General features: G+C 37.1%; 1 protein-coding gene and 1 long non-coding RNA gene across 10 annotated transcripts in view; one reads left to right on the top strand and one right to left on the bottom strand.

The window, feature by feature from the left end:
* The window catches only part of FER (FER tyrosine kinase), a 185,913-nt gene that overhangs the window by 104,245 nt on the left and 55,725 nt on the right, over positions 1-25,943 (top strand). For all 6 annotated transcript variants that reach the window (XM_021379740.1, XM_021379739.1, XM_021379734.1 and 3 more), the window contains 3 exons: positions 13,967-14,023; positions 18,819-18,934; positions 20,464-20,558. In XM_021379740.1, the coding sequence (XP_021235415.1) occupies positions 13,967-14,023; positions 18,819-18,934; positions 20,464-20,558 (268 nt within the window). The remainder of the gene's footprint in view (positions 1-13,966; positions 14,024-18,818; positions 18,935-20,463; positions 20,559-25,943) is intronic.
* Positions 234-24,450, bottom strand: LOC110389400. 4 transcript variants are annotated; one of them, XR_002433195.1, is made up of 5 exons: positions 24,150-24,450; positions 22,478-22,599; positions 20,641-20,792; positions 1,622-1,720; positions 234-833 (listed from the first exon to the last, which is right to left on the bottom strand). It is a non-coding gene; the product is annotated as an uncharacterized LOC110389400 (long non-coding RNA). The 4 variants fall into 4 exon arrangements; XR_002433193.1 differs by having other exon boundaries at positions 20,641-20,789; XR_002433194.1 differs by having other exon boundaries at positions 1,637-1,720; positions 20,641-20,789.

Here is a 25,943-nt window from a genome sequence, read left to right as displayed (position 1 = left end):
TGAAAAGTGTTAGAGTAACCTCCGTGCATACCCAAGGAGTTTTTTAGCAGAAAAGCTATTTTAAATATATAAAACATTGTTTCACTTTCTGCTGTCTTTGATCTCATGTTTTTGAAGTATATAAATTCCCTAAAATACATTCTGTTCACTTAAGAAATCTGTATTAAGTTGTAGATATGCTCAGTATGACTAATAGAAAATAAAATCATCAAGGAAATAATTACCAATTTTATTTGGGTATATCTGCATTAACTTTTTAGCTTGGATCAGGAATGCATTTCCGAAGCAAATCTGCCCATTACCACTTAGGTTTTGAACTGTACTCCTTTAAACAGAAACAGAATAGTAAGATGTGCAACTGATGATGGGATCTCAGTCTTCTTAATCTGAGGAGATCTGGTCTGAAATACTCCCTTGTTCTCCCATGTTTACATTTTAGGGCCTCATCAGCAATTATTCCACTCTGCAAATCTGCTGCTCTTTGAGCCCAAGATAGTCATAGTCTTCAGACCTTCTACAGTAAATTCAAATTCCGAACTCACGGAAAACAGAATGCCACTTCTTTGTCAGATGAGTTGGGCAGTACATTTGTTGCTAGTAACTTTCGGTTCTGGATCTATTTTGAGGTCACAAAGAGGCCTGTGTTATGGCCTCAAACATTCGTGTGGGAAAATGATGAACTGTAAATAATATCAAGTGAAAGAAATGAAAAAGCTAAAAGAAGATAAAAGGTGTATTTGGTTTTAGTGGTTCAAACGATGAGCAAGTTTGCAAGTGACTTGAGGATTCCATGTGGATCCGAATCTCAGTTCCAAGATTTCAGTAAATTAGATCTGTGAAATTATAAAAAAAGATAACTGAGAAGATAAAGGTAGTGAAATTCTTTTCGTAAAAAGTCACTGCTAAAAATGTTACATGACCTTAGTTCTTCATTCACCAAACCCATTTGAGTTGTATTTCATATTTAGAAGTCTTTTGATCTCAGCTTTGAAAGACTGAAAGCGTAAACAAGTTACGTGCTCTGTGTTTCAGCTTTTCGCTACTTTCCGAACTGTTACTGACTCCTTTGTCATAGTTGACATACACAAAATACCCATGCAAAACTAACCAAAAGTTATTTTCCTGATTTTGTGTTTCCCATGGTGTTAATTGGTTTTACAGGTATTTTGTTTGCTTTTACTCTGTTTACAAAAGTAAGTTCACCGTTGCAGACAGCATGCGTATCCATGGTGCAGGCAACTCATGTTTCATAGGTCTGCAAGGATGAACTGGAGAATTTAGGAGAAGCTGCCAAATAGTCTGATTTTCAGTCAGGTGTCTTTGAAACCCCAATGCCCTCTCAATGAGGAGATTTTCAGGTTTATTACAAAGTAGTGCTAATACTCAATTAGGAATACTCATCTTGAGACATGAAAGAGTTAAGTTGGTGAAGAGGAAAACAATTGCAGTAATTGATGCTGCCTGTTGGGAAGAACATCTTAGTTTGTCTGACCTGAGATCAACTCTCTGAGAGCAGAACTCTCATGTAAAAGGGGGGAGACAATAGCAGTGAACAGTTCGGCGATCACAATGTCATGTAGGCTAGTTTTGTAGCTCCAGAGAGGATCAAATTGTGAATTACCTTGATGATACTCACACATCTGGCCAAGATTGTAGAAGTGCCAAGAGGAACCTTCTGTTCATGGTCTGTGTGGGATGATTTTTGGCCAAATCTGTAATTCTGAAAACAATCGATGTCTGATATGTGCACTTTCAAATGTTAAAATAGATCTTTCCCTTTTTAAAGGAATGTATAAATGAGAAGTAAGGATTTATAGTACCTACAGATATAGATCATATTTTCTGCATAGGCGTGAATTGGGTTTTTTTTGCCACTTATTTGCCATACAATATGATTACGGTCATGCAGAAGACATGTGTGAGGGAAACTGGCAGTTCTTTTTTAGTATAATAGGAGAATTTAGGCGAATTTTCAGTATTTGCTTTAGTTCAGTTCTGGAGTCGGAAAAAGAGCCTGCAGCTATCGATATTTGGTAACAGTTGAGTATATTAGTATTAGAGATACTTCTGAGTTATGTTCCTATTTCCTCAGAATCTAGAAGTGTTACAAGATTTCATGTTAAGGTTTTTAGTAGAGAGGGCTTCAATAGTTCTGGCAGGTAATAAAAGGAATACACCTTCTGTAGTGTGGTAGCCTGTACTTCTGAAAGTATTGCATTCTAATGAGAAAGGAAAAAAGAGAGCGACTTTGTGCAAAGTACTAAACCAAATTTATGTATAATTTCAAGTACCTTGAAACTTTAAAAAGTTAGAGGAAGTGTTTTTTGAAGAATCTTTTAAAAATGTTGTAATAGCAGAAGCACATTGGAATCCCTAAGCACAAAGTAACAAATATTGTTTTATATTCAGATATATTGTGATTAAAGACTTATGCAGCTTTTCTATATGGCCATGGAATTAAAAATATGGTTTAGGAAATGTATCTGGATCAGTCTTATCTTTATAGATATCTTATATCTTTATCTTTTATCTTTATATCTTATCTTAAACCATGCCCATGGCAGGGAGGTTGTAGCTAGTGTCCCTTACAATCCAAGACATTCTGTGATTCTATGATTCTGTGTGCACAGACTTTTGTCCAACACTTATAAAAACTGCGGCATTAGATGTAGCTTTTCAGTCTTTATCAGAAATGTTAAAGTGAATCCCTGATAGAGTATGATAATAAAGTTTAATTAGAATTGGATAGGATTGCAGTAATAAAACTCTTTCTTTGCTGAAGTAATGTCCAGATTTTAATGGATTCTGACTGCTTCCACAGATTTGTTATTTGAATCTTCTACAATAATTATTTTTTGTAAAGTTGTGAGTTAACAAACTTCATGAAGTCCTCTAATTTTATACACATTGTTTTTCACTAGTGCATTCAGTTTAATGGAAATAAGATTTTGAATTTACAATACTTTTGTAGTGTGATTGAAAACTGTGAAACCTTACATAAATATAGGCTTTCATGGCTGAAAATACAGAATGCCTTGAGACCAAGATTCTGTGTATGTGCTATCAGATAACTTTGTAGGATTAGAGCTCTATAGAATGAGTTACTGTGGAGTAGTTTGTGATTGCCTTCACCAGTCTAGGCAGACCAACATGTTAAAAAGAAATAACATGTGAAGAAGAATCAGAAAGACTGGACCTGTACTGTCTATCAGTGAATGAAAAGTCAAATCTGTTGTATTTTAAAATAGTCATGACGTTGGCTGTCATTTTTCCTGTAACGGTACCACAGCAGAAGTCCACACAACATTTTTCTTCTCCCCACAGAAAGATAATTGGCACATTGCCTTTATACCTATTTTAGCACAGGTGACTTAAAGCATAAGGTCTATAGTAACCGTACTGTGTAAAAGAACTCTTCTGAGAGAAAGATACATGATTCCTTGGAGTTCCAAGACAACTCTTTATGTAGAAGCTCAAAAGGATGGCCAAGAAATGTATTGCATTCTGATGATGAAGAATTCATTAAGATTGATAGCTTATTTCCACAAATCTGTGCTGCAGATATACACATTATGCAAGCGAGACTTGTTGATTTTATTTTTTATTGATGTGACCAGATGATACCAGGAAAATACAAGATTGTTGGCGAAGGCAATAGTAAGGAGCTTAGCATAGTTTCTGATTGAATTTTTTTAGGCTATTTTTTTAAAAAGGTACTATTGGTTTCCTGGAAGAAATGGCTTCATCCTGGTATTTGACATTGTGCTGGTACTTTATAAAGGAAAAAGTAACTTATGTAATTTTGCTACAACTTTTAAATGGAGATTTATGGTTTGAGATTTGTTTATTAGGATGTAATTTGAGATGGGATTTTATCAGTAAGTGAAAAATACTGTGATTGCTACCATAAACTATATAAACTCTCCTTTCCTTTTCCTATGCTCAAGGACTTTACATTCTTTTACTTCATCCTTCTTAGCTTTTTTTCTGTTATTTTTCTTTATTTCCAGTACTTTTCTTGAAATATACTCAGTATCTTTCTAGTCATTCAAAGAATAAGAGAACATAACCTTTGCAAAATACTGCACACCCTTCTGAAAAAAGTAAAGAAATCTGTGAATTTTTGTTCTTCTTGTTTTGTTTTATATCTGGAGTCATTTTCTTTACTGACCTTCAAGAAAGAAAGCTCACAGAAGAGCTTTGCAGTTAATTTGAAGTCACTTCTGCAGTTTGTATGCTGCATAGTAGCTTTTAAAAATCTCAGTTCTCTCATGCTGGTTTATGGCTGTTCAGAATTCAGTTTAGCAAAAAGGTTGAACTTTACAGTCTTTTTTTAATGAACAATATCAAGTCATATGAAATAGGTTTACCTCTGTGAAGAAAAGTTAAATCTGCACTATTTCTCTGTTTTACAGCCCACATTAAGTTTCATCAGTGTGTTCTAAGATGGCTTAATACACTGCTGATGATAATGCAAAACGTTTCTATAACAAATTTTACAGATCATGAGTCTTTATTCTGAAACAGTTTTAAAGTTGTTGGTGTGCTTTTTCAAAATCCCTCCTGTAAAGCTAACTTGTTCTCACAAAAAAATTTTCATTAGCTACCTGTATTTCTATATTAATCTGAAGAACTTGAAACACAGTTTATGGTTCCTGAAACTGATATACATGTCGTATCTAGTGGGATAGGCGGTGTGGAAAATAGTACTTCTAATTTGGAAATGAGAAATTATCTTAGTAGGCTCTGTCCGCATTTACGTAACTGTTACTGGTTTTTTGGTTTTTTTTTTATGTCTAGGTTTTTCATTTGTGTCTGGGTAAATAATGCTACAAAGAACAGGCAGTAAGTAAATAACAGTGATGATAAAGCAGAATTCTTCTAATTTGTTCACCCTGTGCTGAAACTTCATCAGAATTGACTCACTGTTCCCTCTTACAAATCTTGCTTTGGAGTCTGCTATGTAAGAGTTGTTTTTGTCTGATGGTTCTCTGAAACATAATACAAAAATAGGTGGCAGATTCTTTTTCTCCCCTTTTCACTCTCATGCTAAAAGTGTTAAGATTTTTAAGAACAATTGTTTAAGCCAATGTTCGTAAGTTTATATGTAGTTCCCAGAACGTCTGTTTTTAAAATATTTTGTACCTAATCGCCTTACTGCTGGTTGCTAATTAGAAAAAGTGCTATGTTAGACTTGTTCATTATTGAAATTGTTACCAAAATTGTAGAAGAGTAATGCTAGGGGAACTTCAACACTAAATATTTATTCTGCGTTATATTTTTCATTTTATTGAAAGCTGTTAGAATTTACTGTAGCTAATAAGTAAGCCTTCTTTCTGGCATAATAATTTGTGGTTTCCTTGATGTGGTTTCTGTTAATGATGGAAGATAGAAGGAAAACCTCGCCTCACACTTCAGCTTACTTGTTTGGAAGAATTTAGGGTAATACTAATAACATTTTAGTCTCATAGTTCAGAAAAGGGAAAACAATATTGTGTTTTGTACAGAGACTATCAGCTGTTGATACTGTGGCCCCAGTGGCTTTGCACACCATTCCAGTACCTGTATCTCTCCTGAATAAAGGAATTATGTGCGATTGATTCCTTACTGATTACTCCAAGCATGAAGCTTACCATCATGAGCGCAACCAAGAAACCAAATATCCTGGATAGACTCAAAGTCTGGAAAAAGAACTTGGTAGGTGTTATTCATAGAAACCTTAAGTATGATGTGGACAATAAGCTAATACCCAAATGTCTGGAGAGGTCAGCAGTGTCAAGGCTGACCTGGTTCTCTACCATGTTAGCAACTTGTTTCTCAGTCTTTGGCCAACCGTTGATATAGCAGTATCTCAGAAGGACAAATGCAGCAATAGGAGTCCAGAGAGCAACCTTCTCCTGGCCAGGGCCCGGCCCCACACCTTATGTTGGTGCAGCTGAGGGCTGCCCTTTCCACTGCAGGCCCAGGTGTGATGCTCCCAGGCAGGGATGTGGGGAGGCATCTGCCAGAGTCAAATCCCTTGCAGGGGAGCTGCTTCCACATGGGGCTCCACTACTCAGCCCCATCCCAGCCCCTCACAGCCCTGTCTGTGCCAGACCACATGCCCTGTTATCTGAAACTAAACCCTGACCCACAGGATGACTTTTGGACTGGCCCTGGCACTCCCTTGTCACTGTGAACCTGCCCAGGTGGTCTGGGTCTGTTCCTGACCCTGTTAAGCTACCTGGCCTTCATCCTGACCCTGAGCCACAGGCTGATTTCCCAGCTTGACAGTGCTCTGCTATATCACAACAAACTTGGATGATCTAAATTTGAGACTGCCCTGCCCTGCTCCCATGCTGGAGGCAGTGGGATGTGTACTTGCTGGTGAGGCCACTGTCCTGTTCAGTCCCCTGTGCCTCCTGTCTCCCCAGGCCCCAGGGAGCAGCCAGCCCTCACTGCACTAGCACTCTGGCTGATTTGTAGCTATAAAGTAAATGGTAACACTGAACAAAGTGGACGAAACTATGTGGCCTCCAAAGGCAGGAATGCCTTTCTCAGCCAGTTAATAGATGTAAGTCGGGGAACAAGGACACCTTTTGCCTGCTTAGGAAACAGTTATGTACTATCCAGAGCACTCTCAGTGAGATTCTTGCTCATTTTTCACTTTCTTCTCAAGAAATTTCTACCTCGAAGTTGGTCATTTCCCTAGCAGTCTTCCAAACAGTGTCTCATATGCATTCTTTTGCCAAGTAGCTCTTCATATCCAGTAAATGGTTATCTCCCAAAAGGCAGTGATGCTCTATCTGAGCTAAGTCAGGTCACTTAATAAAGTATGGTATTCATAGAAGTTAGTTTCTGTTTCTTTCATATTTGTCTTGAAATTGTATTGGTAGGTTTGGACGCCAGAGGACATTTGGGGAAAAAAAAAAAAAAGGTAATAGAATAAAGTTTCTGTGTTTCTTAAATAACTCTCTTTGGAAGTAAGGTATATCGTTAAGATAACAAGCATGTATGTCCAAGCACTAATTTCTGTAATAGATTTGTCTGAATGGCTTTCAAATTCTCCAGTCCAAAATTAGCAGTAAAGAAAAAAAGCCTAAACAAGTAGTAGGTGATGTGTGATTTATGGTTGAGTTGCAAGAAGGTTACATCATAATAGGCTCCTTTTGCAGGTGTTCTAGTTTAAACCAGCAGGCAACTCAATAGCGCACAGCCATTTGGTCACTCCAGCCTCTGTGGAATGGGTAAGAGAATTAGGGGAAAAAAGAGTAAGGACAGTTTAATAGGAAACAAAAGTAGGTAATAGGGGGGTTGGGATGAAAAAGAAAAAAGAATACACAAAGCAAGTGATGCAGAATGCAATTCCTCACCATCAGCTGATCCATGCCCAGACAGTCCTGAAGCAATGGCATCCTCTTCCAGCCAACTCCCCCCCAGTTTTATAATTCTGCATGATGCTGTACAATAAAGAATACCCCTTTGACCAGTTTAGGTCAGGTGTCCTGGTTCTGTCCCCTCACAGCTCCTTGCGCCTCCCAGCCAGTCAGGACAGTATGAAAAGCTGAAAAATCCTTGGCTCTGTGCAAGCACTGCTCTGCAAAAATCTAAAATACCAGTGTGTTATCAACATTATTCTCATCCTAAATTCAAAACACAGCATCATACCAAGTACTAGGATGAAGATTAACCCTGTCCCAGCTGAAGCCAGGATAGCAGGAAATAGTAATGGCAGTAAAAGTCTTGTATGATCTGACCTTCTCTCTCATTCAGAGTAGCTTATGGTTAGGTATGAAAATCTAATTCGTTTCCTCTCTTTGATTTGGAAACAACTCTATTGAAATGAGAATTTTTATGACTCAGAACAGGTAGTCATTAATAGCTGCTCATCCACAATTACATTAAAGTTTATTTTTTATTTCCCGCTTTGCTGCCATTTTCTTTTATTTTACATCACTTGGTATTTTTTTGCACACATTATTCATTTGTAGAGTAGTAGCATTTAACAACTGGAGAGAGACTGTTCATAGAATTAGGAACTTGCACAAGATCATGAAGTTTATGAACATATATAAAAAAAAATGGCTCTATTACTGTCTTTTGTTTATGTTACTCTGATAAGCATCAACTGCTTTGTGTGCTTCATTGATTTATTTAATTATTGGCAGCTGCCCCAAAATACTGAACATTAACGTATTTAACTCAGCACAATTAGAGCAGAATTAATGAGACAATATACCTGCAGTAGAAACAGCTTAGTCCTCGTGGCTGTCTGCTTTGCAGTGCTGTTTATAAGTTTAAAGATAATTATTTGAACCAGTGACACTGTTTCAAAACAGTATTTAATTGAACATTTATCTTATTGTAAATTAGATTTTTTTTTTAAATTTTCTAATGCCAGATTTATACACTGGCATAATACAGATAACAGTGCCTCTGTTATCTTAGTTTCTTTCCAGCTGTCTTCACTGAATAAATTGCCTTGGTGCAGGTCGATAGTGTTAGCAAGGGTTAAATCACTTTGCAAGTGCTGTAAGACACTGGTTAAATTTTTGATAAGTTCCAACTTATTTTTTTAATACTACAAAACTTTTTCTTCAACTTGACAAGTGCTGTGGTACAGAAAGACCATCTACAGTTTCAGACTGAATTCATAGATGAACTTGAGGACAAAAGCTGGGGGACCCCAGCACAAAAAGGATGTGGGGCTGCTGGAATGGATCTGAAGGAGGAGCACGTCTCCTGTAAAGAAGAAAGGCTGAGCGAGCTGGGGTTGTTTGAGCTGGAGAAGAGAAGGCTTTGGGGAAACCTTATTGCAGCCTTCCAGTACGTTAAGGGAACTATTAAACAGCAAGGAGACTGACTTTTTACATGGTCTGATAGTGACAGGACAAGGGGGAATGGCTTTAAACAGAAAGAGAGGAGATTTAGTGTAGATGGTTAGGAAGAAATCCTTTACCCAGATGGTGGTGAGGCACTGGCACAGGCTGCCCAGAGAAGCTGTGGATATCCCATCCCTGGAGGTGTTCAAGGCCACGTTGGATGGGGGCCCTGCGCAGCCTGTTCCAGTGGGTGGCATCCCTGCCCATGGCAGAGAGGTTGGATCTAAAAGATCTTGGGCGTCTGTTTCAACCCAATCCATTCTATGATTCTATGAACTTAGTACAGTGACTGCTATCTTTTTACCCAGAAGCTCAATATTAACACTCACAAGGTGAAAATTGCATTAAGGGGTTGGACAGTTATGTTTTAATACAATATGTATCTTTTGCTAATTTCTCCTGGATCATGTGGAAAGTATTACTGGTGTCAGAATCTATTATATATACACAGAATTTAAAAAACCAAATGGATGATGATTGCATTTAGAAGGAGTGTGATATTCCAAGGGCTGCATCGTTTTGTTTAGCTGTCTGCTTTTCAGGTTGGTTGAGATGGTACCTAGTGAGTAGTAAAAGAACAGTTTTGAAAAGATATCAATTAGAATGAGAAGGGATTGTGTGTCTGCTGGAGCTGTACCTGCCACCTTTTCAGTCAGGTAGCCACCGGAATGGCTTATTCAATTAGTCTGTATTGTAAGACAGAATCTGTATATCTACAAAAGTAACTAAAGATTTCGGATCAAATGAATATTCGTTTATAATACGTTGTGGAACAGTCTAGTGAGGCACCACTGTTTGCATATGCTCACAAATAAATAATTTTTTCTAAGACAACAATAGGAGCTTTAGTAACAAAGCTGATCAAACTTTGAGTAATCCTTTAATTGGGAAGAAATTGGCAGAACCAAGATACTCAATGTAATTAATAGCTCATGCTGGTATAATAAAAACCAGAAGGTTTTCCTAAAAGAAGAATGTAGATAGTGATTAATGTGCTACTGTAAGGATAACAAATCTTTTGACAGGTCATTTGATTACAGCTTATGGTGCCATTTTGTTTAATTATTTCTCTGAAGGATTATACATCACATTTTTACTTTATAAAGAAGTGTTTGAAATGCCACATTGTCAATTCTCAAAAAGTCATTCACTGAAATATAGAATATTGAGAATTAAGAGGTTAAAAAGACATTAATATTTGATTTTATAATTTTTTTGGCTTTTGCAGTATTTATTTCAAAGTTAAAGAGCCTTATGTTAATGCATCAAGTAGTCATTTGTATACTTATTTTCTTTAGAGCTTTATTTCCAAAGTATTATCTTAAATTTGAGCTTTACTGATGAAGGAAAGTGCACTTGGATGGCCTTTCCTAGCGTTTAAAATATAACAGCTTCTGAATGAGGCATCCAATCAGCAAAAATACTGATAGTTTTACAGGCTTTAGTGAACAAAATATTTCTAATTTTTAGCAAAATCAAATTGAGAAGATGAAGGAAATACTTTGTTTCTGGTGTTTTGTCATTGAGGTGAGGTCTCTATAGAACCAAAATCAATTGATTATTATTGAGAATTTCCTTTCAAGTCTCCCGGTGCTCTACCATGGAAGAAGGAATGGAAGCCCATGAATACCACTACACATTCATGGTGATTTGTAGAGGACTTTGTGTCTTGAGAGCTGACAGTAGTTGCATGCCAGGTGTTGATGTGAATAGAGACATTCAGAGATATTCCAGAGCAGGCGTGTCCAACCTGCAGCCTGTGGGCTGCATGCAGCCCTGGACAGCTAGTAATGTGGCCCCACAAGATCGTAAACTTATAACATAATGTGGTTTTTAGCAATATCTTTCATGAGTCAATTGCATGTAGCTTGAGCCCAGACTGCACAGGGGGCAACAGAACACAGTGGAAAGGAGGGTACAGTGAAACCTGCATGTATTGAGTGTTATATGCACTTATGCCACTTGGTGAGTCAAATGTGGTGGTTACGGATAATGACGTATCAACCTACCTGCTTGTGTATGTGGCTGCAAAGGCACACATTTTTGTTATTAAGCAGATATGTGCGTTTTCTTATTTAATTATTAAATTTGGACCTGTGTTATTTTGTAAGATAATTTATAAAGTTGACACGTTCTCTGCAAATGATATAGCCGGAGTATATGGTATTTTCAGCGTCTCAAAAAGCTCACAAAAAGTTCAAAACAATTTGCTGTATGTTTTTAATTAATTTTGCAATATATATTTGATTAGCGTTTCTGCTGTTCTGACCATGTGGGGACAGTATACAAGTAATAATCACCTAAATAATAAATCACCTAAACGTGTGTGAGTTTGCTAATCCAAGAATGCTAAAACGAGTTTACTGAAGATGCACATTATACCTGAATTTATTCACTTTTTCTCAGGATTTTTAAATTGGCTGAATTCTGTATTTAGCTGCCACTTTTTTTTTCATGTAAGAGTAACATAATAAGTTAAATGTTTTACAATAAAATTTAAAACAGAGATAAAGTACAAGGAAAAAACCTAAATATTTCAAAGTGTTAAAATTAATATATATTTCAAAATTAAAAATTATTTCAAAACATTCCTGTATAAGCTTGACTTTATAGTTGCAAAAGGGGTAGAAAATATAAAATTGACAAAAAATAACTGATCGGTAAGACTTCTGAATGCAGACTAACAGAGTGTCATCGTAACAAATGAAACACGTGGTGCGTAGCATGGAATTTTTAAATGTAATTCTTGGAAGGGTAAAAGTGACCGCAACATCTGCAGTGTCCACACCTCAACACAGAAGAAGTGACCACAAGAGTTAAGGTCTCTGTAGTCAACATACTAAAAATAGTTTTTTAACAGATGTGCTGTATGTCTCTTTACTAGACTGTTATAAACCCTACAGGACAAAAATATCCCTTGCTTCGCAGTCATGCCTTATTCATGTCATTGCTTTTTGATGGTATGTACGTGTGTGAAGAACTATTCTCAAGGATGAAGTACAGGAAGAGAACAATTTCAGCAAAAATCTCTGATGAACACCAAGAGAACTCACTAAGAGTTGCAACTACTGCCATTGAACCGGACTGATGCATTAGTTTCACAAAAACAAGTTCAAATATCCCACTAGTTTTAGGTTTTTATCATCCTCTCTTTCTGTTTTAATTAAAGTATATTTATAAACAGTTTTGCTGCTTATACTCATTAACTATATTATATATTTTATATGTGGCCCAAGACAGTTTCTCTTCACTCAGTGTAGCCCAGGGAAGCCAAAAGGTTGGACACCAGTACTCTAGAGTGTGGCTTACAGGAGAAATAATTAGCATAATTTTGTAACTGAAGGCAACTATCGCAGAAATCATAATAGCAAATTCTCCCCCTTTTGTTTCCCCTGCTGAGTTCATCTGAGTCAAAAATGTGGAGGAAGGTAATGAGAAGCCCCCTTCCAGGCAAGACATGCTCAGTAGCATAGCTCTGTACTCCTTCCATTCTTTCAGAATGCCTGAAAGATTTCAGATTAGCTGCTGAAAAGTTTCCCCCTTACACTCACACGCACACACACTCATGAAACTCTTCAGCTTCTTTTAAGATGATCTTAAGATCTATTCTACAAAAAGGTTGTTCAGAAATCTCTGTACACAGATTGTACACAGTGTTCTGCACTTGCTACCTAAGATTCAGCCATAGGGGATATATATATATATGTTTTTTTAATGGCTTTCTTTCCTAGGAAATTGGTACTTCCTATGTTGGTATGTCTTACTAATTAATTTAAAGGCGAATAAGTACACATTCTATGTCTCTTTTACATTTGAAAATGTGTTAAAGGTAGTTATGACTGTTGCATTGCCTTCAGTTAGGATGCAGTCTTTGGCAGGAAATAAAATGTATGAAATACCTTGTTCTGAGCTGGTAACATGCTTGACCTAGCATGTTAGTTACAGACATGTTGTTTTGATAAAAAGAGAGTTAATTCCCTACAGCAAGCTTTCAATACATAAATTTCTCACTGGCTCATCTAGGTTAGAAAGGCTTGAGGTCATCTAGTCCAACCCCCCCTATGTGGGAATTGTCAACTAGAGTGAGTCCAGTTAAGTGTTAAATGGCTCTGCAGAAGACTGGAAATCTTTCTGGGCATCCTGTTACAGTGTTTCATCACTCACACAAGAAAAACATTTTCTAGGTTCAGAATGCATATCATGTTTCCTCATTTATGCCCACTGCCATCTGTCCCATCACTGGGAGCCACTAAGGAGCCTGGCTCCCTCTTGTACCTTCCCTGCCATCAAGTATTTATTTACACATGTTAGTGGCCTCCTGTTTTGCACCAGGAGGTTCTGGTCTGTTACGGTCCTGCTAAAAAAGTCAGTCAGCAAATCCAGCATGGTTGGTTTGGTTTTCTGTGAGCATTAATGAGTTATTAAATAGTGAGTTATTAATGAGTTATTATTAAAAAATGCACAGAATCTTAGTGTTAATAGTGTTTGTGAGGTAATAAGTAGATGAGGTGCTAATAAAGAAATAAAATTGTTAGTCATCAGTGCTGAATAGACACAATGACTTGCATTTATTATGTTGTTATGTATCAAACTACCAAAGAAGGTTAAGACCTAAGACTTAAGATACACCAAAGGTACCTTGTTAATAAGCAGAAAAATCAATTGGTTTATATTTGCACTGAGAAAATAAATGTTTTGTTGGTTTGGTTTTTTGTTTTTTGTTTTTTTTTTACCTTGCAGTAAGTTACTTCATATTCTAAAATGAAGGTTCTTATGTGGTTTTGGCACAAGTCATTTTTAAAAAAAGGGCAAAATATACTGTTTCCAGCGCTTGCATGAAAAAATATGTGTTCTGTTCTGTTCTGCATCTGTTCTGTTCTGTCATACACACTATCTACATAGTTGATAATAGGCTATACAGTACATATTAGCATTTCTTTGAAAAGCAAGTTTTCTAAAACCTGTTTTTAGCTTCCTGATGTGCTTGTGTTTGAGCAGTCTGTACAAAATGCTTCTTTAGATACATTTCAGCTTGCTGAAGTGTATCTAACAGAAAGTATGTATTTGATACTACTGAACATTCTTCTTTCCTTTTCTTACCATAGGATAAGAAATGGGTTCTCAATCATGAGGATGTCACACTGGGAGAATTACTGGGCAAAGTAAGTAATCAAGTGAGCTAAACAACATTTAAATAAATATACATTAGTCATTAAGCCCATATATTTCCTATTACGTTATCCTTTAAATTACTCTGATTTTTATACCAATTCTTTCACTTGAATACACAAGACATATTGTGCTTTAAATAAATGCTTATTGCATATGCTGGTGAATCACATGATGCGTCTACTGAAAATATTTAGCATACATATTTTTCTTATGTTTAAGTATTTTAAGTGAATTTGGTGTCTGTAAAGTATTATATTACAATTTAAGTTACAATTTATATGTGTGTCTTAGTCTCACCATTGGGTATCCATACATTAAAAGAACCTCCTCTCCCTCCTATAAATTGGAGCGAGACAGTGTCCTGGTGGACAACAGGTTGTCCGTTAGCCACCAGTGCGCCCCTGTGGCCAGGAAGGCCAATAGGATCCTGGGCTGCATTAAAAAGAGTGTGGCCAGCAGGTTAAGGGAGTTGATTCTTCCTCTGTACTCTGCCCTGATGAGGCCACATTTAGACTACTGTGTCCAGTTCTGGGCTACCCACTCCAAAAAAGATAGAGATCTCCTAGAAGGAGTCCAGCAGAGGGCAACAAAGATGATAAAGAGCCTGGAGCTTCTCTCTTATGAGGAAAGGCTGAGTAACCTGGGTCTGCTCAGCCTGGGGAAAAGAAGTCTGGAGAGGGGGTCTGATAAATGTTTATAAATATCTACAGGGAGGCAGGAGGCAAATGGATGAAGCTAGGCTCTTCTCGGTGGTTCATAGTGATAGGACAAGGAGTAATGGCCTAAAACTTATACATAAGAAGTTCTCTACTAACATGCAGAAGAACTTATTTATGGTAGGGGTGACATAGCGGTGGAACAGGTTGCCCAGAGAGGTTGTGGAGCCTCCTTCTGTGGAGATATTCAAGACCGGTCTGGATGCCTACCTGTGCGACCTATTGTAGGGTATCTGCTTTGGACCCAGTGATCTGTTGAGGCCCTTTTCAACACCTGTGATTCTGTAATTCTGTGATTCGCTGAAAGTAGAAAATTTTGCTTCCCCTCAACAGCGAATAGTCCATTTATTTACACAGTATTAATTATATAATACAGGCAAAATGAAATATACAAATATATAGAATATGCAATACTATTTTAAAATTATAAAATGATGAATATTTTAAATAAAGAACTGAAAGCATTTTAAATAGTTTAATAGTATTCATTTTTCACTATTAAGTACTCTTAGAATGCTAGGGGAAGAGCATGTTAGGAGTCATTTAGTGCCTTTCTTGATATCAGAGGTCCTCTAAAAGTGCTGTTTTTGAAGGGACATAGATCTTATGCTGGCATGTTTGCCAGCTGTTTCTTAGATATCCTAGGGTCTATAAAATAATACTTCAGTCCTGTGTTTATACACCTGAATTTCTTCCCTAGGCATTACTGCTGCAGTAGTATGTTCCATCTATGTGTTTCTTCTCATAGACTTGTGCAATAACTCCCTGCAACACGTGAGAGAAAGGCACCAGAGTGGTGGACCCCCTGCCCTGCCGTTGTTGGGCAGAAGGAGGGGACTTAAGAGATGAGAGTGGAAACAGATCCCAACTCAGTGTTGCAGACAGACCCCCTCTCTACCTTCCTCAGTTCCCCAGGTACTCCTGCTTAATAGGTTTGAGGCTCTGGAGCTCAAGGGAAAGGTAACTAAGGTGGAAGGTCCACCCAGGATGTTTTCTAGAGCGAGAAGGTTGACTCCACACCTCAAGACTGCCTCCTATGAGAGGGAAAGAAGGGTAATTGCTGTAGGCTGCTCCCTTGTGAGAGGAACGGAGTGCCTCATAACATCAGCCAGACCCTACCAGTAGGAAAGTGTGCTGCCTCCCTGAGGCCTGTGTCAAGGACGTTGCTAGGGGACTTCCTTGTCTGGTTCACCTGTCTGGTTATTATCACTTACTGATAGTTCAGGCTGGCTGCAATGAAATTGCTGAGAGAAGCCTGAAGGCCATCAAAAGGGTCTTCAGGTCATTAAGGTGGTTAGTTGAGGGAGCAGGAGTTCAGGTAGTGTTTTCCTCTATCCCTTCAGTGGCAGTGAGGGATACTGAGAGGACCAGGAAAACCCATCTCATAAATACATGGCTAAGAGGCTGGTACGATTGCAGGAATTTTGGTTTTTTTGAGGGATGGTCCCTTGGGATTCAGTCCTGAAGTGTAAAGGGGTTCAGGAAGGCTGAACACTCCTCTAGAAGAAAGTCATAGAGACACAGGAGGAAGCTGTCCCCCTGTGCTGTAAGATGGACTGACAGGGAAGAAGACCTTCATGGATGAACAGGGAATTTTTTCTGAAACTTCAGGAGGAAAAGAGAGTCTACCCCCTGCAGAAGAAGGGAGAGGCAACTTGGGGAGAGTCCAAAGAAGCTGTTAGGATATGCAGGGAGAAAATTAAAAAGGCAAAAGCCAAGCTTGAATTCAACCTGGCACTGCAGTAGAAGAGAACAAAAAGCTTTTTAATAAATATACCAATGGTAAGAGGAAGGTTAAAGTGAATCTCCATTCTACTGGTTGCAGAGGGGAATGTGATCACTGAGGATAAGAAAAAGGCTGTGTTGCTCATTGTGTTGTTTACATCTGTCTTTAAAAGTCAGACCAGTTATTCTCAGGATACTCTACCGTACCTGGAAATCTGGGATGGGGAGAGGAAGAAACCCCCCATGATTTAGATGGAAATAGTTAAAGATGTACTACTCCACCTGGTCTGTCACAAGTCCATGGGGACAGATAAGATCCACTCAAGGGTGCTGAGGGAGCTGGTGGAGGTGATTGTCAAGCTGCTTTCCATCATCTATCAGTGTTCCTGGCCAACTGGAGACGTCCCAGAGGCTGTTGACTCAGTCTTCAGTAAAGCCTTTAACGCTATCTCCCACAATATTCTCCTGGGAAAGATGTCAGCCCATGGCTTGGGCAGGTACTGGGTAAACAACTGACTGGAGGGCTGGGCCCAGAAAGCAGTGGTGAATGGAGTTAAATCCAGCTGGCGATCAGTCACAAGTCGTGTTCCCCAGGAGTCAGTGTTGGAACCTGTCCTGTTTACTATCTTTACTGATGACCTGGATGAGGGGATTGAGTGCTCCCTCAGTAAGATTGCACTTGACGCCAAGTTGGCAGGAAGTGTTGATCTGCCTGGGAGTAGGAAGGCCCTTCAGGGGGATCTGGACAGGCTGGATCACTGAGCTGAGGCCAGTGGGATGAAGTTCAACAAAACCAAGTGCCAGGTCCTGCACATTGGCCACAGCAACCCCAGGCAATGCTACAGGCTTGGGGCAGAGTGGCTGGAAGCCTGCGTGGAAGAAATGGACCTGAGGGTGTTGGTCAACACTTGACTAAATGCGAGCTAGCAGTGTGCCCAGGTGGCCAAGAAGGTCAATGGCATCCTGGCTTGTATCATAAATAGTAGTGCCAGAAGGAGCAGGGAAGTGATCATCGCCCTGTACTCAGCGCTGGTGAGACCACACCTTAAGTACTGTGTTCACTTTTGGGCCCCTCACTACAAGAAAGACATCAAGACCCTGGAGTATGTTCAGAGAAGGGCAGCAAAGCTGGTGAGGGGTCTGGAGTGCAGGTATTATGAGGAATGGCTGAGGGAGCTGGGATTGTTTAGTCTGGAAAAGAGGAGGCTTAGGGAGGGGAAGATCTTATGTCTCTCTACAGCTGCCTAAAGGGAGGTTGCGGTGAGGTGGAGGTCAGCCTATTCTCCCATGTAACTAGCAATAGATCTAGAGGGAATGGCATCAAGTTGAGACAGGGAAGATTCAGGTTGGATATTAGGAAAGATTTTTTTTCCAAAAGAAGTGGTCAGGCACTGGAATGGTCTGCCCAAGGAGTTGGTGGAGTCACTGTCCCTGGAGGTTTTAAAGTAATGTTTAAATGTTGTACTGAGAGACATGGTTTAGTGGGGAAATACTGGTGGTAGGTGGACAGTTAGACTGGATGATCTTAAAGGCCTTTTCCAACCTTGGGGATTCTGTGATGCTCCTCATCCTTTTTTAATTTTTCTATTTCTCTTACCTTGGCAATAGACTACTCAGATATGTTGTGTAAAGAAATCTTTATCACTGAGGAAAGAGTGGAAAAGCTTACAGCATGTTTTTCTTTTTGTTAAAGCTTTTGTTAAAGCTCTGTGTACCACAGATTCACGTGGAAATATATCAGATATACATTTCAAATGTTGTATTTACTTTTTTGGGAAATGCAAAGCTTAACTAAAAGTGTGAGAACTTGGCATCTCTTTTTTCCTTTCCTCCCCATTTTAGATGTTTTGCTTGATACTAGATTTCTGTGATGCCCTAATTTCCTCTTTCCTTTACTTTTTGTCCTAATTTCATTTTTTTTTTAAGTAAAAAACACATCTGATGGAGATGTTTATCTCAATTTTTTTTCCATGCAAGCTGAAATAAAAATAACTTACAGTGAGTTGTGTGGGTTACACTGGACTGTAAATTGAAAACTATTGAAAAATTAGGGTAGTTTGAAAATGAAAGAGGGTGGCATTTAAATTATTAAGAGTATTTAAAAGAAAACTTGAATTATGCGATGTATTTTTCTCTTTCTCTCAAGCCAAATTGAACTCATACAGCATATTCATATTATGGATTTATTCTCTCTGTGTGGATTGAATTGTGTTAAGAGCATGTACTTGAAGAAAACTTCATAAACACATTTCAGAGTTCTGTAATAGTTATTCAACTGTCTGTATTTTATTCCTGGATATTTGTGAAGATTGGGTTATTTAGGATTATTCTTTTCTTATTTTAGGGTAATTTTGGTGAGGTGTATAAGGGAACATTAAAGGATAAGACACCTGTTGCTGTAAAAACTTGTAAAGAAGACCTTCCTCAGGAACTGAAAATTAAATTTCTGTCAGAAGCCAGGTAGGTGCTCTAAGTTTGTTTGTTTGTTTTTTTTCCCCCAAGTTTTCTTACTATGTTGATTTACTAAATGGGACCTTTGTAAGAATTCAAAGAAGCAGTAGTCAGACTTCTTCCTTCTTTTTTCTCTCTTGGTACTTTCACTTACTGTTGCCCTGATGACTATATGTACACATTTTTAATGTGTATGAACAGCAAGTGCCTGCATGTGTTGAAACCACCTTGGCAAGCTATGCCTATAATCCATATTTTTGATATTGTAAGTGTGTCCATTTAAAACTTCTTTTGATACGTGCCACAAGGATTACAGTAAGAAGACTGGAAGATACTGTTAATTTAAATGAGGTTATACCAGTCATAAATTCTAATTTATGTACTTGATTAATGTATTTGGTTGCTTGTGGCCGGATTATGGTATAGATTTGGTAACTTCCTCTTTCAGTCCAGCGGAGATATTTTCTGCTGTATCAGGCAGTAAGTTGCAGTCATGTCACAGCATACTAATATTCTGAATACAGAGAGATTATGTGGCTATCTGCATAGACAGTTTCTAAAACCTTAGGCTCAGGGTAGAGGGATCTATTGACATAATCTCATAATTGTTTAAATTGAAATTAGCTGTTCTGGCTGTGAAGCCTCAAGCTAGTATAATCAATATCTGTATGCTACTGTATCTGCTGAGTGTTTTCTGAACAGCTCATAACTTGGCAACCACAGAGATTTTTCCTTTTGCTTAGCAGCCTGCCACTAAGGGAACAATGTTGTATGGAATATTATATGAAAAAAAAAACACCAAACCTAAATAGGTTATTTTTCATTAAATCTGTATGTCCCAAGTAGGTTAGTATTTCACTCTCATTTCTACAAAAAATAGGAAAAAGATGAGTTAGTTTAAGATACGAAATAGTAGAAGAAACATTTTAAAGTTATAAGATTTCTCTGGAATTCTTCGTAGACCTTCAATTTGCTTATAAATCATAGCATGCTGATTTAGGCTGTGAATGTTCTTTACTAAAGTATTATGTAAGAAGGTGTAAAAGTTTTTGCTTAATTCCAGAAATTAAAATTGCAGTATTTGTAGTCTTTTAAGAACTTACTGTATTGATTAATCTTGTGGATTAAAACTGAAATGAGTGTGCATTTGAAAAGTGCAGCATGATAATGTAGAGGCATGCTGTGCATGCATTTCCAATAAGGCTTCTCTTCTGATACACCACTGAAATGCTGTTTAATTATAAGGGTTCCTGAGAAACTACAAACCCGTCAGAATATTTTTCAGTTATGCAGATAAAATGTTATGTAGACAAATGTTAAAACCACAGTAAGAATGAACTGCTAGTGTTCAGTCTTGATCTTTGTGTAAAAATGCCCTCAACTAGAATGTTTGATCTGTGACATAGATTTTTTTAATTGATAACAGTAATTCTATTGAAAATTCTATTAAAATAATATTGAGTGTAAGATATTTTTCCATTTAATTGGTTTGTACGATGAAGTTTATTAATACAATAAACTTACTGTATGTTTTCCAGAATACTCAAACAGTATGATCATCCTAATATTGTAAAACTTATAGGAGTTTGCACACAACGGCAACCTATTTATATTGTTATGGAACTTGTTCCAGGTAATTTTTTTCATTTTCTTTCAATTAGAATACATTATTTTCTATGTCTGTATTTGCATTTTTGAATGGACCTCAAAAGTACCTTCATTGCAAATCCTTGTAGATTTTCTTCTGTCATGTAGCAGCTTAGGAGTAGAGTAAGCTCCTCGAACCCATTGCAGATTTTTCTGTAGGCATTCAAGACAATAGAATTTGATATACAGGATCTCAGCCGTATCTTCATTTTTTCTCCTGCTAAGACATTACATGTTACTTCCTTTAGCAATAATTTTATGTAGTGACTGTTAAGATGCTTGTATTTGAAGAAACATCGTTACTGAGTAGTGTTTAATAAATCAGATTTGGATAATTTTTGATATAAGAGCTTTTTCTTTATCAAAATATATTGCTCAGTTCATGGGTTACTCTTGATTTACTTTTCGAATCTTGTGTTCGTGTTGCTCACCAATGGCTGAAGAGAATCTCATTATTGGGATGAAGAGCTGGCTTTTCAGCAATTTTAGCTCTCTGTTGATTCTCTAAACTGTAAATTGTGTCATTTTGGCGGCCTCTAGTACTATGTAGTACTGCAACACTGTGTTTTATCTGTCACTGAATTTGTCCTCAAAACTGTACTGTAGGGTGTTTTACGAATCATTTCCTTCATGAAGATTTAGATTGTTTATAACACTTAAGGACTGACTTTATTACAAGAGCAAAAATGCAGTCATTGACCTATTGGATTCTTCTGCCTTTATTCAATTAGGTTGTATTAGATCAATATATTTATACTTTTTATTAACTGTATTAAAATGGAGACTAATAGCAGTATCTTGGGTTTTAAGGTGTGTTTCAGTAGTCAACTTCTCCAGATTTCTCTGCCAGTTAATATAGATCCTGATCTTTTATCACCTTTATCATTGTATTTCAGGCTCATCTAGATCAAGTTGCTGAAACATATTAATGCCATTTAAAGGTATTATTGCCATTTAAAGGCAATATTTAAAGGAAATATAGAAGGCCTTTCTATGCTTCCCATGCCTACTTTGTGGTCCAAATCTACGCAGAAATTCTTCTTCCTCCTGGCTTTTAAATTGCAATAAACTTTTTAATTCCTATCCTGTTTTGCTGTTCTGCAAGTCCTCTGGCTAGCTTCCATGCTTCCTACCCTCAGAAACGCCGTACTGTGTTCAGGTCATCACATTTACGCATAATGCTTCTGAGAGCTAAAACTTGGCTACTATACTTTGAGGCAGACCAAATTGTCTGGAAAAGATAAGGGTGCCAACTCTGAAGAAGTTAGCAGATGAAATACAAAACATTTCAGTTCAGGAAAGTTCTTCTGATTTTAGTTTCCTGTTTTCTCATGACAAGTTTGGTTGAGATCACATAAAAGAATTATTATTAGTGCTTAAATTGGATATTCAGCAGTTTAAATGGTGGTGTTTTGTCTGTGTTTTGTCTTAAACATGCTTTAAGGTATTTAGGGAGGTTAACTCTGGAATTCTTTCTAATAACATAAAAATGGCCTGTTTCAGGTTAGAAATCTATTCTGTGTCTGTCTGAGAAGGGTTTTAGTTCATAAGTATCCTACTGTTTTCTCTTTGATGAAAAAATTAGCAACAGCGCCATTAAATATGGAATTTCCTCTGTGTTAATTTTCTTGTGTTCTTTTTAATGTTTGCACTTGTTCTGTTTTTATATTCCAAATACATATTTCCTGTGTATTTACTGAGGCTGCTGTGATGTGATTGCTTTCCATTGCAGATTCAGATTGCAATTCAGGGATTCTGTCATTAACTGTCTTGGCGGAGATATCCTTTCTTTTTTTTTCTTCTGTCCCAAACCTGAGTGGAATTTATAACTATGCATCTGAATAAGCTGTTGCATTTATGTAACTGTGCATCAGTAGAAACAACAGAGAAGATGCAAATGCATACTTAAGCATCTGTGCATCCTTTGTTTCATGCAGAAATAACTCAGATGATCTGCCTTCCCCTGGCTGGCACCTTCAGAGCCAAGTCTCTTCTCAGCCTGTCCTGCATGTATTCCTGCAGGAAACCTTCAAAAATGGAAAGGGGAGGAATATTCTGTTAGCAGACTGGCAATTTTTTCAAGAGTGCGTCAGTGCGAGGTCAGTCTAGTCCTTCTGGCTTCTGAGACATGTAACGGAAAGAGCCGTCTTTTAAATTGACTGAGATAGAAGGCCTAGAAAGAAGAAACTTTTTTTTTTTAAGTTACTTTAGCCCTATTTTTTACAGTGATACTGCTGATGATAACCCAGGCTTAGTAGGGTTTTATCAGTCAGACTGAAAACATAGGAGAAAGAGAGGTAGCAATTTTTTAAATTAAGTTTTGTGTGATTCTTTTAATAATTTGACAGAATCCAGTAAGCTGGTGAAAGACAGTTTCTTCGAAGGACTCGTAGCGAGTATTTTAAGAAGTATATGTTTTAAAATTCTAATAAAATATGCCCACTGACATACACAAGATACAATCCTTTTTTACATTTTAGAAAACCTTTACTGAGTGATATGTATTTTAATATAAGAAAAAAAAACAGAATATTTTTTTAAAAAGCTGTGTTTTCATGTTTTTTGGATAAGCAGCTGGCATCATTGCACAAATAAAGAGACATAAGAAACAGAATCTCTGAAGACAAAAGACAATATTCTGCCAATGGTTTCATATTCTTTTTGACAAACATAGCACAGATTAAAATGTCAGCAGGTTGTTTTGGTTACCTTCTGACAGGAAACCCCTGGTCAGTATTCTAAGGAGCATTATTTTGCAGGTATTTGCTTCAAATTTGTTTAGGAAAGTGTTTATTGTATAATTGTGTTTACTGTTTCTTTCTATATGCTGGTCTTCTCATGGATTAAAAAAACACCTTTTATTTAAGTTGAGTCACTGTGACCTTGACATTTTTTCATATAAACAACTTATGTCTCTATACATTAACAGTATGTTATTGTGTCTCTATATAATTAACATTACATTAAGAGGCTTTCAGAAAAAAAAACTGTAATTTACAGGCCTAAGTTATGGTACATAGCTGCTGTGAAAAAGCAGTTTAGCAAAGCATTTAGTTTTTAAAAGTTGATTTCTGATTGCATAACGGATACATTTGTAATAACCTTTAAAGCACTCTTGGAAATAATAAATTCATACTTTTTTACTTAAACGACATTGAATTATTAATTGAAAAAAACTACTGCCCAGGTTCTTTCAAAGGCACAATATTGAAGTTGCTATTTGGCTTCTAGACTATCATGTAATAAAAACAAGCGTACATTTTGCAGTAATGTAATTTTTTTCTGTAATTTGTATTTTTTATTTTTATTTTTTAGTAAACAGCTGAGAACTCTATTAGGACATGATGTTTGTGTAACAGCATCATGTTAATGGACTCCTTCTCATAGAAATGTCTTGTTCTTTTTTGGTAGTTACGACTCTTTCTCTGTGACTGTAGTTATCAGTTTTAAAATGTTAAGAATTCTACAAAGAAGGAAAATTTGAGAAAATTCCCCATGTATTTGTATGTTCGTTATTTTGCATCACTGTGTTCCTGATGGAAGTTTGTCTTCTATTTCTCTTTTGTTGTAAGCTTACCTTTCCTCACATTTTCTAATTTCATATTCACGTCTTATACTCAATCCTTTATGGCTTTGATTTTAGAATGGTGTTTGGACAATGTATATGTGCATGCCCAGCAAATCCTCCAAGATAGATGTGCAGGCTGCTAGACACAGAGTCTCAGTCTTTGGCTCCTGGGCACGTGTTGTGATGTCATAAGTCAGGGAGCATGTGATGTGGGATCCAGAATCAGTGTAATTACTTGTAGAGTTCATTGCACATTAAAGGCACACCAGTCTAATTCATTGAATGTTTGCAGATCATCTGCCCTGCACATGCACAGTAAGTTGGATGCATGCAGTGGAGGACTGTATTTTAAAAGCAGTTGGATATTCACATAATGAGCCTGTAAACTTGGTTTATGATATAAAACTTTACCTGGAGACAACAGTGTGCAAAGTCTGTCCCAATTGATTCTGACTGTACTGAGGTTACAGAATAGAAAAAAAACAACAGTATTTTGATTGCTAGTCTTTTCTTCTAGGACTCCACTGTCCAAAAGCAGGTTTCAAATGCTGTTAGAACATAGGTAGTTAGAACTCCATGGCAAAAAGGCATGTGTTATTTCACAGTGTAGTGCAATAAATCTTAATTGAAATATCTGGCAATTAATTTTATATTTTGCATTGAAAGAGGGGAAATGATTCAGATCAGCTCCAGGAATAGCAGAGTACAACTCTCAGGTTGCTGTATGCTGCCCAACGTTTTCATACTTTTCACTACTGAGAACTGTTAGTATTATGAGAAACTCTGATAATTATGTAAGTTGCTATATGTTATTTTTATTTTTCTTACTCTTCTTCTCACAATTTTGTAATGCGATATCAGATGAGCAGGTTTGTTTAGGTTTACTGCTAAGAAGGTATTTGATGGAAGTTTTTCTGGTACCTTCTGACCTAAAAATACAAATATTGAAACAATACACAGGTTAGTGTAGTAACTTTGTAGTAATCTGTCAAGATGTATTTTAAATGCTCAGTTTATCCTAAGAAAAAGTTGAAGTTAAATGAGAATTGTCAATGAATTTCAGGAGAAGAAGCTGTTGAGATGTGCCAAATCTGTGATGTTAGTATGAGCTGTGATGTTAGTAAGAGCCTTGAATTTGTATTGTCACATATATGGATTTAATCTAACTGAACAGTAATGTTGTAAAGGTGGGATTCTGCTTTTACAATTGTTTGGGGAGTATTGCTGCGTATTTGAGATTCTAGAGTCTTCACTGCAAATGTTGTAATGTGGGTAAGGCTTTCTCAGGAACAGTTTCCATTATTTTCTAGGTTAATTATAGAAAGAGAAGTACTAATGAAGACCTGCTTTGATACTCAGAAAAGAGCAATTTGCCAGAGTCTCTTAAATGCCACACAGGCCATATGGACTTTTCATAGCAGCTAGTTTTTAGCAAGTTCAGATAATGATCAGAGAAACTGCCTTGAATGCTGCTAGTATTGTCTGTAAACAGGCTAGACTCCAAACTGACAGCCTGAGAAAAGACATCTAGAATTCTGCTAGGATGCAGAAATTACCTGGAAAATGATGGAGTTGAAAAACTTGCTTCTCATTGATTTCTTCTTTGCAAGTGAACCCTGCATCTTTTCATGGAAAAGACAGGAATGAGAGAAAGTAGGACACCTTTCTCTTTTATCCTTCTTTAGTAGTATTATTCTGGTCCCGTTTTCTCTCTTAACAGATCATGGGTCTTATTATTGGACTTTTGATTTGAGAATAGGTGATTTTAACTCATATAAGTCACTGAAACACTCAAGATCACTT

This window comes from Numida meleagris, chromosome Z (assembly GCF_002078875.1).
Source record: "Numida meleagris isolate 19003 breed g44 Domestic line chromosome Z, NumMel1.0, whole genome shotgun sequence".
Taxonomy (NCBI): Eukaryota; Metazoa; Chordata; class Aves; order Galliformes; family Numididae; genus Numida; species Numida meleagris.
This window is presented reverse-complemented; position numbering and strand designations above follow the sequence as displayed.